The 14,920-nt window shown below is 37.8% G+C and overlaps 1 protein-coding gene across 6 annotated transcripts in view; it reads right to left on the bottom strand.

Annotated features, from left to right (window-relative positions):
- Positions 1-13,016, bottom strand: part of LOC123528820 (1-phosphatidylinositol 4,5-bisphosphate phosphodiesterase beta-1-like) — a 223,829-nt gene extending 210,813 nt beyond the window's left edge. For all 6 annotated transcript variants that reach the window (XM_053518674.1, XM_053518644.1, XM_053518665.1 and 3 more), the window contains exon 1: positions 12,870-13,016. In XM_053518674.1, coding sequence (XP_053374649.1) covers positions 12,870-12,968 — 99 coding nt within the window. In that variant the 5' untranslated portion in view covers positions 12,969-13,016. The remainder of the gene's footprint in view (positions 1-12,869) is intronic.
- Positions 13,017-14,920: the final 1,904 nt, after the last annotated feature.

The raw sequence follows: 14,920 nt of genomic DNA, 5'->3' as shown, positions 1-14,920 counted from the left end.
CGCACGGACGGACGGACGCACGGACGCCGGACACCGCACGATCACAAAAGCTCACCTTGTCACTTTGTGACTGGTGAGCTAAAAAGGCGTTCACAAGCGGCCAGCTGATTACCGAGCACATGAAAAGTGCCCTAGATTTGTGTGCAAAATTTAAATTAGCCTAGACCGTTGTTTAGTATAATAACAAGTTTATATCAATGCAGTTTGATTCTACTGTAATTTCAACTAGAAAATGCACAAATTTTAATGAATATTGAAAGTAAAAGAAAGTTTAGAATGTCCGTTCACGAGTCTTATTACTCCCGATGTCGTATGCATTTTTTCCATATTTCCTTCAAAAAAGCTGACAGTCGGTGTATTTTTTATGATGAAAAACATCAAAAAATGAGGAACTATCTTTGGTTTACCCTAGTGGGTCATGTAAACTGAGTAAAAGCTACTTTCAGACAACATTCCGAAAGTGTACCAGTATCCGGATAGTATATTTTGGATATGCGTTTTAGTAAACTTTAACCTGACTGTAATAGCACCTTTCTGTTAATGAAATATTGATGAAAGACCTGATCAATACAACATGACTTTCGATAATTATTAGTTTACAATGTGATCTGAAACAGGCCTTTTACTATGTTGTTTACAACATGATCTTGGTTTCAAGATTAAGCTTATATTAAGGCCCTCCACTATTTTATATGAACAAGTTGACATTCTTGGTGACATTTTTTAAGAGAAAGGCTTGAATGGTTTAAACTAAACTATAAAGTAAGCAAAATATTTTTGTAAACTATGTTACTGGTTTTGGGAAGATTTACCACTTTATTCTGTGACATTTCTTTTAAGTGTGCAATAAACATAAATGGAATACATATTAACTATAGATATTTAGAAATTCAACTACTGCTATGGTAACTTTCACGTCTAAAAGAGATCCCTGCCCCTTTCGGACAGCACCCTGCCCCTTTTAGTCAGCACCCTGCCCTTTTTGAACTCTAAAAATAACACTACTGTGGCACCTGAAAGAGGACAGAGTGTCACTGTGGCACCTGAAAGAGGACAGTGTGTCACTGTGGTACCTGAAAGAGGACAGTGTGTCACTGTGATGCCTGAAAGAGGACAGTGTGTCACTGTGGCACCTAAAAGAGGACAGTGTGTCACTGTGGCACCTGAAAAAGGACAGTGTGTCACTGTGGTGCCTAAAAGAGGACAGCATGTCACTGTAGCACCTGAAAGAGGACAGTGTGTAACTGTGATGCCTGGAAGAGGACAGTGTGTCACTGTGGTACCTGAAAGAGGACAGTGTGTCACTGTGATGCCTAAAAGAGGACAGTGTGTCACTGTGGCACCTGAAAGAGGACAGAGTGTCCCTGCGACGCCTGAAAGAGGACAGTGTGTCACTGTGATGGCTGAAAGAGGACAGTGTGCCATTGTAATGCTGAACAAGGAGCTGCGTTCAATAAACGCTTGATGCCCCCGGTGGCATCCTTGTCGATACAAAGCAACCAAAGTCCAAAACGTGGTCAAGGTCAAGGTCAAACTGAGGTCAGGTGATGTTTGAAGATGAGGAATGGTCACAGGTTACATCTGTATTAGTATCAATTCATTCTTGTAAGTGGTATTGATGCTAGACGAAATGGTCTCATTTGGTTAACCAAGAGATAGCCCATATAAAGCAACCTAAGTCCAAAATGAGGTCAAGGTCAAACTGAGGTCAGGTGATGTCTGAAGATGAGGAATGGTCACAGATTACATCTGCATTAGTATCAAGTCATTCTAGTAAGGGGTATTGATGCTAGACGAAACGGTCCCATTTGGTTAACCTCATACGGACGGACGGACGAACAAACTGACAGGACAATCACTATATGCCTCCCGCATCAGTAGATGCCGGGGGCATAAAAAGGACAGTGTGTCACTGTGATGCCTGAAAGAGGACAGTGTGTCACTGTGACACCTGAAAGAGGACAGTGTGTCACTGTAATGCTGAAAGAGGACAGTGTGTCACTGTGATGCCTGAAAGAGGACAGCGTGTCACTGTGACAACTGAAAGAGGACAGTGCATCACTGTGGCACCTGAAAGAGGACAGTGTGTCGCTGTGGCGCCTGAAAGAGGAAAATGTGTCACTGTAATGCTGAAAGTGGACAGTGTGTCACTGTGATGCCTGAAAGATGACAGTGTGTCACTGTGGCACCTGAAAGAGGACAGTGCATCACTGTGATGCCTGAAAGAGGACAGTGTGTCACTGTGATGCCTGAAAGAGGTCAGTACATCACTGTGATGCCTGTAAAAGAAGACAGCGTGGCACTGTGATGCCTGAAAGAGGACAGTCTGTCACTGTGATGCCTGAAAGAGGACATTCTGTCACTGTGATGCCTGAAAGACAACAGGATGTCACTGTGATGCCTGAAAGAGGACAGTTTGTCACTGTGATGCCTGAAAGACAACAGGGTGTCACTGTGATGCCTAAAAGAAGACCGTGTGTCAATGTGATGCCTGAAAAAGGACAGTGTGTCACTGTGGTGCCTAAAGACAGTTTGTCACTGTGGACAGTGTGTCACTGTGATGCCTGAAAGAAGACAGTGTGTCACTGTGATACCTGAAAGAGGACAGTGTGTCACTGTGGCACCTGAAAGAAGACAGTGTGTCACTGTGATGCCTGAAAGAAGACAGTGTGTCTATGATCAAGGACAGAAGACAATGTGTCTTGACAGAAGGCAACGACATTGTGTCTCTAGGACGACTTACAGAACACAATATGTCAACATGATGGCTGACAAAAGACAGTGTGTCACTGTGAAACTGACAGAAGTCTGTGTGTCTGAGATGACTGGCAGACAACAATGTGTCTTTGATGACTCATAGAAGACAATGTGTCTCTGTAATGATTGACAAAAGGCAATGAGTCCCTGTGATGACTGACAAAGGGCAACTGACAGATGACAATGTGTCCCTGTGATGACTGTCAGAGGTCAACTGACAGATGACAATATGTCTCTATGATAACTTACAAAAGAAAGCCTGTCTCTTTGTTGATTGACAGATGACAATGTGTCTCTATAATGACTAACAAAAGAAAGCCTGTCTTTGCTGACTGACAGATGACAATGTGTATCTATGATAACTAACAAAAGAAAGCCTGTCTCTTTGTTGATTGACAGAAGACAATGTGTCTCTATGATAACTAACAAAAGAAAGCCTGTCTCTTTGTTGATTGACAGAAGGCAATGTGTCACTGTGATGACTGACAGATGACAATGTGTCTCTATAATGACTAACAAAAGAAAGCCTGTCTTTGCTGACTGACAGATGACAATGTGTATCTATGATAACTAACAAAAGAAAGCCTGTCTCTTTGTTGATTGACAGAAGACAATGTGTCTCTATGATAACTAACAAAAGAAAGCCTGTCTCTTTGTTGATTGACAGAAGGCAATGTGTCATTGTGATGACTGACAGATGACAATGTGTCTCTATAATGACTAACAAAAGAAAGCCTGTCTCTTTGTTGACTGACAGATGACAATGTGTCTCTATGATAACTAACGAAAGAAAGCCTGTCTCTTTGTTGACCGACAGAAAGCAATGTGTCTCTATGATAACTAACAAAAGGAACTCTGTCACTTTGTTGACTGACAGAAGGCAATGTGTCCCTGTGATGACTGACAGAGGGCAACTGACAGATTACAATGTATCTGATGAGGATTGACAGAGGTCAACTGACAGATGACAATGTGTCATTTGTTGTGCACTTGTGGTAATTTTTCTGTATGACCGTCAAAGACCTAAGGCTATAGCCAGATCATATAAAACACTTGGCTACATTAGTACAAAGTTCCCTACATCAGCAACATCTGCTGTTCACACCTATGATCACAGTGTGGACATTCATTTGCATAAACTTCACCAACAGGTGAAACTCTTTCTATTCTCACCTGAACAGAATAGTCAAATGTTTAATATAATTATTACTTCCACCTAAAATATTTCAGAGAGAATTATATATTATTCTACTGCTTGTCATTAAAATATATTAAGTCATTGCTCTGAGACCACTGCCCATGTTATGACAGAATAGTACACTTTCAGCAGTATGTTTTGCTGGTAACCAGGCTCTGCTGAGTCACAATGTAGATCAACTTTCTAACATACTGTGTTACAATACAGGACCTGAATATCAAATCGGGGAGAAAATGTGCAGGTGGTCAGGTAGCTCAGTTGGTAGAGCATCAGAACTGTATTCCAAGGTCCTGGCACTCCTGGGTTCGAGTCCTGTGCTGGCTGAACATTTTTCTCACCCTGTGACATTTTGCGCTCAACATAGGACCATGAATGTATATACTCTGAGATTATCTTCACCTTGTTCTCTGTCCTATTAGATATTTGAGGACGAATTTCACATAGCAGGGGGAGTATGTCACGGTATTGGACTTGAATATTAAAATGGGGAGAAAATGTGTCAGGTAGTTCAGTCAGTACAACATCAGAACAGTATCCCGAAGCCCTCGGTTCGAGTCCCATGCTAATTGTACAATTTTTTCACCCTTTGAGAATTGAATTTTACAAATTATTAATAAATACAGTAGAAAGAAATATCTTTGTTGTAGCACTCTTTCTTATTGTGACTTATTTAAAGCGTGGGAAATCAATGTACGTAAACAGAAATGTCATCATTGAGTTTCAAAGATGCATAACAATAAAATTCTGGTTTAGTTTTATGATTTGTAGCATTAAGTTTTTTCATAAAATAAATTTCTTGTATCGAGAAATATACTACAAGGAACATAGAGCAGCTATCAAAATATTTGATTTTTATCGAACTTTACATAAATAATATATAATCAATGTGTGAAGCATTAGTTGTCATTTATGGACAGAGAGTCATCTGGCATGGGGGTGCCAGATGGGTTTGTCAGCATGGATAAAAATCACTGGACACGTCAGTCTGGTGTTCAAGAAAAAGTTATTCTTTTACAGTGTTTGGAATTTCTCCTCCTGCTAGTGCGGAAAGGGATATAGTTCTTCATATACAGAATGTAAAGTGTATCCCTCTGTACTGTGAACCTTGAACACTTGTAGACGTAATGCTTAACTGTTTCTGGGGTTTGACACTGTTCACAGTACTTGTAAAATTTTTGGTTCCGACATATATTCTTTTGGCCACACAGAAGTTGAGTTTTCCCCTCTTCTTCACCAATACAAAAAATGTTTTAAATAATTTTCTGTTCTGTTTTCATTTAATTTTCCTAGCATTCACAGCTTCCATAAAATATAGCATTCAAGTCTGCTCATTTCTGTTGCAGCCAATTTTGCCCATTTATCTCAAAGTTCATTACCAGTCAAATTCTTATGTATTGGGATTCAATGCACGTCTCTTTTACAATTTTAGAAGACTATTTCTCAATGTAAGAAATTGACTCAATTTTGTTTGTGGGTAAAAGCTGAGAGAACTGCAGCTTTGAGTCAATAAATATGTATGGATTTTCTTTTATGTAATATTTATTTATTTATTTGGGTTTTATGGCGCACCAACACAGTATAGGTTATATGGCGCCAAACAGGACTACAACTTTTATGTAATAAGCAAGAAATTCTAAATTAATGCTATTTCTGTTCCAATTTCTTCATGTTTAACATGTCTGCCTCTTTTTACATTTGGGTGACCATTTGCAATGTGAACACATAGATCTGCAACCTTTTATTAAATGGCTTGAATGCAATTGGCGGAGGGATTTGTTTTTCCAAACTATTATGCAATGTCAGTTTTTTGTCAAACTGTCTACCTTGGATTCAATTCTGGATGTGACTCATTGCTGAGATGGTTGTCACTTTTAGTGTAAGACAGTTTCTCACCTGAATAAAGTTGTCATACCTGCAACTCCTGAGATTTTTAGTTTGAAGATAGTACAAAAGCTGCTTCAAAAATGCACCCATACATGGATAAGTAACAGCTAAATTTCAAAGACAACTGTGAAACAACTGTGTTAATCATGTTTACAACACTACTGGAATACAGGTTGAGAAAGAAATTAGGGGTCCACTTGGGATATTTTGTAATCTTATCTGCAAATCAAAATGGTACATTATTCAAACAAAACGCTGAGCAAGTCAGACTGTTAAGGTTAATAAGTTCTGCATGCTTGATAAACCAGAATTAATGGCTTGACATGATTTTCCGGGGTTGTAGGACACTTGCTCCCCAAGACATTTGCCCCCAATGAAATATGGACTGCCGGACATTAAATTTTGCCCTCAAGTTGAAATGGCAGATAAGACATTTGCCCCCACTGTCAGATTATTTTTGAAATGGACATCTGCCTCCCAATATTTTTGCCCTATATAACTGTGTTATTTGTTGTTTTATTATCACCAGTATGGTTTGCCAGTGGCGAGGGAAAACAAACACAAACACACACATAATACAGTCTAACCTCTCTTAAGCAGCCAGCCAGGGGAAACAGCCATTCTATATAGTTATATATTTCAGACTTCTGACCAGTGTTCAATCATAACTTAAGGCCTGTTTCTTTTTCGTTTTACTCTTATCATTTTACCAAAATACATTGACGTGCATTTAACTTCGCAATACTAATGGTCTTCTTTGCAATCGACAACTCCGGCGTGTGTTATAGTAAACAACAAAAATTGTCATTTTCACCAATTTAAAAGAGAAACTACTCTCCGCGCTTTTTGTCCACGCTAAAATCTAAAATCGCCATTTTGTTCCGTAAAAGATCGAGTGATTTATATTTCTTAAATTCTTTCAAAACAAAATTTTAATAGTATTTTGGGAAAAAAATATAAAAAAATCACGAATATGTTGATACATATTAAAGATCGAGTATTATCTTTTACCGAGATCAAACTGTGAATAACAAAACTGACACGAGGTGACATGCTAATTGCCAATAATTACTGGCCATTTGATCATAACAAAAAAAAAACGATCACACTTTTTGTTAGCAGTTTGAATTGAGAAGCTCATGTCATTTTGTATCTTCAACGACCGCTAAAAGTATTCGAAAATGGACAGCGAGAAATGGTATAATTTTATACATTTTGTTTATTCCCTAATTTAAAAACGAACCACACTTTTGAGAAAATACAATTAGAAGTGCGGATCTTTTTTCACACAAAGTCCTTCTGATCTTCGTAAAACAAGCACCCTAGGTACCGCCTTCGTTAATCTCTTTAATTAATTAAAGAAAATGGCTTGCACATTTCAACATATAATCAAAGGCCTGAAGGGCTGAGAGTGGCCTAATGATTGATGTACTGGTAGTATAGTCTAAATGGCATGGTTATAATATCAAACAACAGGAATAATGAATACAGGATGCACAGGAATGACTGGTTTTGTGGTTAAAAATAATTCCATGCAACTTATTTCAAATATTTCTTTTCCTCAGATTATGTATGGTAATAAATCAATGAAATCGATTAAAGTGGAGTATGTACATTGAGGCTTTAATACTAATCATTTTCAAGATTCATACAATTTCCATCAAAGTTCTAACAAACCCACAGGAATGATCTGAGAAGGATCAAAACTAGAAATAAAGTAAACCGAAATGGATCTCATGTAAAAGTTACAACTTGGTATCTTCGATATCCTCTGGACAGAAAGTGTGATGGACAAATGGCTATAACTATGCTCCCCCATTTTTAGGGACCATAACAAGCAGATCAGAAAAGTGGAAATCGCCACATACAATTTGTTACGGTTGGACTAAAGAACTGTTCAGATATTTTACAGCTAAAGGGCCTGGCAATAACCGTGTCATACATCTTAGGTATTGTTCAATCATATTATAAGTGAAGTGAATTAAAGGTATACTTACTTTTGCATTTAAAGATATGTAAATGTTGCAGAGTGTCAATATATAGTGTCATGAAACTACCTCTTATTGAAATCATTTCATAAAACTTGTTTCGTTTCGTCAAAGCAGTCTAAAATAGACGATCCACTTTCGATTTCAAAAACTACAAGAAAATACAATTTAATGTTTCGCCCATTTGTTTACTCGAAAAATAAGAAATAAAATCATTTAATCAGTACAGTAGTAATTAAACAAACCAGTAACAGCTTCTTCTCCTGATAATTTATCCGGGAGACAATCAAAATCCCCTTGATCAAAATCCCCTACACGGAAAAATGACAGGGTGTTACAAAATCCCCTCATACTTTTGCAGGGGGTATCATAATCCCCTCTGTGATTTTTACTTATTTCATCAAGTTCAAATACAACTATATACAACTTAAAAGTCTATTGCATAAAGCACGTAAATACAATGCCTTTAGCAAACATAATATAATTAGGAGCACTGATATATATATATATCTATAATGTTAATCACAGAGGGGATTATGATACCCCCTGCAAATGTGTGAAGGGGATTTTGTAACACCCAGTCAATTTTCAGTGGAGGGGATTTTGATCAAGGGGATTTTGATATACACTCAATTTATCCGCTTACTGACTGCAAAATTCAACCCATGTGTCATGATGAAACGCAGAATGGGTGTCGGTATCATTTTTGTGCGACCTGAATCGTAAGCAAATTATCCGAACCAGTCAACATTCTAGAAAGGTTACGATTTAGAACGAAGTTATATGTAGACGATTCCATTTTCACCACTCGCGATTTTGCATCATTTTGATTTGGCCAATCTTCGTAGTATTTTTTTGGTAAACCAGTGTCCATATTTTCAAACGCAAATTTATAGAAACTACGGACAACGCGTTGTTATAAACAGGTCACGTGTGTTCGCCAACAAGTGCCCAGAATATGTAATCAGGATTCATCCGCGAAGTCACGGAAGAATTAACATACTGCACATATCCTATTTGGGTCATTTAAAATGAAGCTGTCATAATTTAATTTCATCGATGTGGTAAACTCTTTGATAAGAGACATTCTAATGCTTTCAGAGGTACCCGACTCAATAAAATACCAGCAGTATGTTCTGGAAATATATTTTGTCTTTAGCTCGATGTTACGCGAGCTTGGTAAGTCTGCGCAATTCATGAAATGCACAGCAATAAAATTTGTTATTTGCGCAATGATTTTAAAGATTACTTTTTGAAACGGACAGGGTAACAAATGGATAATTTGGCTAATAAATCAATATGCAGTTTTTATTTGAATTCGTGAACATTATATTAATTTTGCTATTCTGTGACATAAGTGCATAAAATTAGTCACCATTATCATATGCGCAAACTAGTATTACCAAATTCCGCAGAATCGTTATTCCTGTTTATGCTTAATGAGTTACCACGGAAGAAAATACGTGGCTTTATTAGAGTATTGCACAATTACACTTCATAAATTTGACAGATTACATCGTATACTGGTCATATCAAATGGGATTGACATAACTGAACTTCATCCTATCAATGAACTCTTTGAAATTAGAGACAATCTAATCGGACTACATCAATGCACTGTCTTGTTCGGCCATTTAATGAGAATGAGAAATCGGGCGATAGCAAGGACTCGTCAAACGCTTTCAGCATTTAGCTGACTCAAAAATATTCACATTTAATTAGTCAATTAATAAAAATGGTGTTTTTGTAGTAAAACATACTTTTATTGAACATTTAAGTGCAGATAATTTTAGTTATTGTCAAACTGTCGCGAAATAAACAATCCATCGCTGAATAAACAAATGTTCATATTTTCGGATACGTCCTTAGTGCTCGAACGGTCCCGAGATTTTGGAAAAATAAAAATGATTGGCCGCTGATAGGGGTAAATATGGTGGCCGGGAGGCAATATCGTTGACCGCTGACCGCGGTTGAGGGGTGACCGCTGAAGCGGGTAATAAAATAGAGTAAAAATGGGGGCGTCGACGGGGGCGTAACAGCCGATCAGGGGTGACCATTATGAGGGGTTAGACTGTAGTCAGCTCCAGCATCCATTCCTTAAATTCAATTTTTGTATAAGGCCATCAAAATTAATTCCTAGTTTATCATCTCCGCCCGCCCCCTCTTTTTTATGCTGCCCCAACCTTTTTTACCCCCCCCCCCACCTCCCCCAAAAAAATAAAACAAAAAATGGTACCAAAAATGTACAAAATGCAGAAGGGTCCCGTATATTTGCTTTAATGCTGCCGCCAATTAACATGATAAAGCGTGTCGCAAATTAAACTCGCGCACCAACTGAAGAGCATTGTTGTAAAAATAACAACTTTCACTATGGTGTTCATAATCATAGCGGTTTTTCAATGTGAAATAACTCTCAAAGACTGGTTTGGGTGCAATTATTATGATGCTAACTCATTATTGGACCTATACAATGACTTTATTTCGGCCAGTCTAGATCATAAAGCACCAAATGATCGTGGCGAAACCTGCTGTACCCCTGCATACAGTTGTTTTGAAAATAAAAAATAAAGATATCTGCCCTCTTTCTAAACAAAATTTGGATGAAAATCTAGGAATTAATTTATTATGGCCTAAACATATTTATTTATAAAAAGCTCATAAAACACCTCTAGATTGCTGGAATCAACATTTATCTATTTTTCAACCTGAAATACATCATTGAAATATAACTTACTGTTTCAAGGTAGATTTAAAACTTGTGTATGACAGCTTCCTAAAATGTTCCTAATGAATACATTAATACAGGGAGTGCATGATATGACTGTGAAATTGTAGTATTCTACATAAAAATCATTTATAAATGAAATGTGACAAGGTGTCAACATCATTGCATGACAATATTATACCAGAAGGGGTAAGTCACCGAAGGGCGTACCCAGGGTGATATGAATTATATGCACAGGAAAGGGCGTGGGTGGAGGTGACCTCCTCCTACTAGTGGGGGTACGGGGGACCTCCCCTGGAAAATTTTTGAATATTGGCTTCAATTGATGAAGTCTTGCTGCTTTTTAGGTAGTCCAAATAATAGGACGTTTTGGAACAGCGTGGTAACTTTTGACTGTCACTGTCCCGTCACGTCCAAACTTATTCTGCATATTTCTGTTAGGAAATCCTCAATGAAATGCATTGGGAACATTTTCTGGTACATGTACAAAGTATTTGTAATGATTACATCTGATATGAATTTTTGTTGACATTAAAGCATGAACTTACCTAATGCTGACATTTTATAAATGTATATTTTGTGTTTTGTTTCTGCAATTTAGTGTCATCAGCAGTCTGCTGTGTACTGAAACTGGTGTCAGGATAGACATCTCCTCGCAACTGTCATTTAATATTTTCTAAGATTCAAGTCTCTTATTTCAAATTATGTGTTATATTCAACCCATTTGAAGTTTCTACATGAATATTAATGTCTAATTTATGAGAGCAAGCAAGTCTGACCAGTATATTACAGGGGCGTCGGAAGGTGTTTGATATTGGGGCCGCGAGGGGGGTAGGTACGGGAGGGGGGACACCCCCTCCCGTAAGGGGGGTATGGGGGATCTCCCCCTGAAAATTTTTAAAAACAGGATCGTAAATGGCGAGATCTGGTGCATTTTAGGGGTACTGAATCGCATCTCAAGTCTCCAGTATTTTCTTACTAATTACATGACTATAAGCAAAATAAAGTTTAATAAACTTTTATCAGAATTAATAATGTGTAACGCAATACAAAGAATGCATGTATGTTTTTTTTTGTATTTAATGTACTGAACAATAATTTTTCGAGTAAAAACAATTTATGTAATTAATTCTTTACATCTTAGCGGTGTGATAAATCTTAACATTTACCTCTTTCATTAAATAAAAACATGATAATTATTTTTCTGAATTTTATAAGTTAATACCTTAGATCTTTGCGGCGGGTATAGCTTAAACGTACCATTAACTAAAGACATGCCAATTAAAACATGCTGATTTGTTCATGCTATTTAAGTCCAATCACGGACATGTGTGTATGACTCCAATTTACACCCTCCGATCGTGTCACCGTCACCACGGTAACACATTACTCTGGACAGCGTGTATTGTTTAACGCGAAGCAAAATTTAGCACACTATACAAAATATTGGGTCCTCGGAGATCTGCGACTCCAACTTATGAATTTACAAAAAATCGTTTTTGGGCAAATTATTGGGGCCGCGACCGCGGCCCCTGCGGCCCCACTTCCGACGCCCCTGTATTATGACTTTTTTGGATTCTTTAATGTCTTCGTTTTCCTATACAATAAAATGCAGATACAGTTAAGGCTTACTTGCCGCTTAGAGGGATGACAACTAAAAATTATCAGATCATAAAATAAGTCATCCCAATAAGCCAAATGAGTTATGCTACTTTTTAGGAAAAATTATACACATGTGCGTATTGTGCGTTACGGCTGTTACGCCCTTGTCACTTCACTCTTAACATGCAACACATAAATAAAAATTTGTCTTTCAAAAATTTTCTTGATGTCTCTGTGACACAACCAAATGGGATAGAGTGGGAAATAGAGAAATTTCAAACTCAAACCGCTGGTTTGTAGTTAAAGAGTTGTTACCACAAAATCACCAAGTTCATCCCATAATTTAAATGATTGTATCTGGCTAACTTGTATACATGGATGTCACTGTCAGGGTTAGACAGTTTACATGCTCTATATAAGATATACCCTAAATTAGCCCATCTCGATTTTGACAGCTGTCAATTAGATTCTAATTCTGATTTTGTCTTTTAACATAAAATTAGGACCTTTTGAAATTTTAGTTAAAGTCATGTACATTATGCTCTGTAAATGTATATGTATAAACATTCAATACATCTGCTATAAAACATAACATAAATATTTTCATAACACTGAAAATAAAATGATAACAATCACGCATGATTGCGTTTCAGTGACCCTGATGAAAAAGATGTCCAACTGGATAAAAGCCGTGAAAATTTGACAAAATACTCACGTCGTCCCATTTTATAAACTTATTCCCTTTCACAAGAATTTCGGGAACACAAATAGGCTTCAACTGAACAACATGAACGGCTGGTTTTGCACCCGCCATTTTAATAACATAACATCATAAACGTCTAAATCCGAATAGACTGTCCTAATTTCCTATGCGCAGACGAATCTACTATTACACAGGGGTCGCATAGTAAATATTCTCAAATTGTAGTCAGTCAACGTGCGCCTCATTTTAGAAGCATTTATATTGAAAAAGATAAATAAAATATTAAATAAAAGATCGTATAAAAGGTTTTTATTATAACATATATATCTTATAGAAAATATGTCATCGCGAATAACACCTATCTCTCATATTGGACTGCTCCGCGGTAAAACTGATTGATCATGTGACTTGATCAAAATGTCGGAAAAGGTTTAATGGGCGTGTCATTGCATATTGGAACTGACATATAATTCTTCTTCCATATACTGGCCAACTACAAGTTGTACAGTTTTATCCGAGTTTGATTGCCAGATTACTGACCCACGTTTTCTAGCTAGTGGCTTCAGGATCCTGGTACATTTGGTTCATATCGCGTCTTATATTTCTGCCGGTTATTTTCGGTTTTATTTTGAAAACTCCAATTATAATATATTATCAATACCAATATTATGTTAAAATGAAATAGAATTAAGGATATTCCAAAAAAAACTGATTTATAATGCCAACTTGGGAAAACAAAATACAAATGGGCCAAAGAAGCGACAACGATTAGCATAGATCTACATCTAGACGATGTTCGTGGATTGGTGATGTTTCATAACAGGGTAGTGAAATGTGTCTAGTGCGGTGGAGATGAACAGTTGTAGATCTACTGCTGCCGCTGGGCCACTAGCCTACTTGTAGGTAAAAGGGCAAGTCGAGTGCGTAAATCTTGCCTAATTCTCAGTACAAAACCTCTGCACTACCAAGACTCCCTCAATGCCTCTCCGTGGCAATGCACATCAACTGGGAACTACTATCCCAGGCTAAATTGAGGGGGATCTCGGAACAGCAAGGATCCCAGAGTTGCAGTGTGTAGGCCCACCGGTGTGTGGATATGCCCTAGCACTCAATAACCTTGCCCCAGCTATGGGTCAACTAGCTCCGCTGCCTTGCGGATCACCCTTTTTAGAGAAAGGCTAAGGGAGAGGTAACCCGAAAATAACCCTTAGTGCTGAAGTCGGAGGTGTATGGGCCGTAACTGGCGCACTTTAACAGACCACATCACCACGCAATTACAGCCAATATGACACTTGGAATCTCAACCAACCGATATGGTGCTCGCCCTGTAAGGACCCACCAGGCAGGTGCAGTGCCGGGCTCTCTGTCTCGAAGGAGCCCAACCAATGCTACTGGAGGTACCTTTGTTTCGTCTTGTGGAGTATACAGGAGAAACTGTACGGAACACTGGAGTCCTTACAAAAGACAACCAGATTCGTAGAGGTCGAAGACATACAAGTGTAATATGGCGAACGAGAAGAAGAAGATGTTCAGACTTCGACATGAATATCAATCATAACCTTTTTAATTTTAAAGATATCTTGATAGGAGAAGGAATGCCTGACTGTGTAAGTTGACTATAGGCCTATATAGGCCTAAAAGTCATTATCCAGCCATTCATATAATATGCAAAAGCCCGATGAAAAATGCCGAAATTTTATCTTTACAGGGATTTTTACGGTGTGGGGTGGGGGTAGAAGGGTTACTAAAACACTAATAATCCATATAATAAAGAAACACGAAACTGAAATTTTAAAACTTTTGGGTGTTTATATAATGGATATAGGATATAGGCCTAGGCATTGTAGATCATTGAGAAAAAAAAGGAGTTAACATGTAGACGGTTCCTTTGAATGATAGAGCTCTATATATCATTAACTTTAGTATTGTGGATTAAGCAGTAATTTTTCTAAGGGTATCGATGTCCCTGACTTTGCCTTTCATGTTTTCAAGAAGCTGATTCGTTGTGTGCTACTGCTAGTATACTATAGGCTAGTAGTAGGCCTAGCGTACCCTAGTAGCCG

Source organism: Mercenaria mercenaria, chromosome 1 (assembly GCF_021730395.1).
Source record: "Mercenaria mercenaria strain notata chromosome 1, MADL_Memer_1, whole genome shotgun sequence".
In the NCBI taxonomy this organism is placed as follows: domain Eukaryota; kingdom Metazoa; phylum Mollusca; class Bivalvia; order Venerida; family Veneridae; genus Mercenaria; species Mercenaria mercenaria.
Note: the sequence above shows the minus strand (reverse complement) of the source record. Positions and strands in the feature narration are given on the sequence as shown.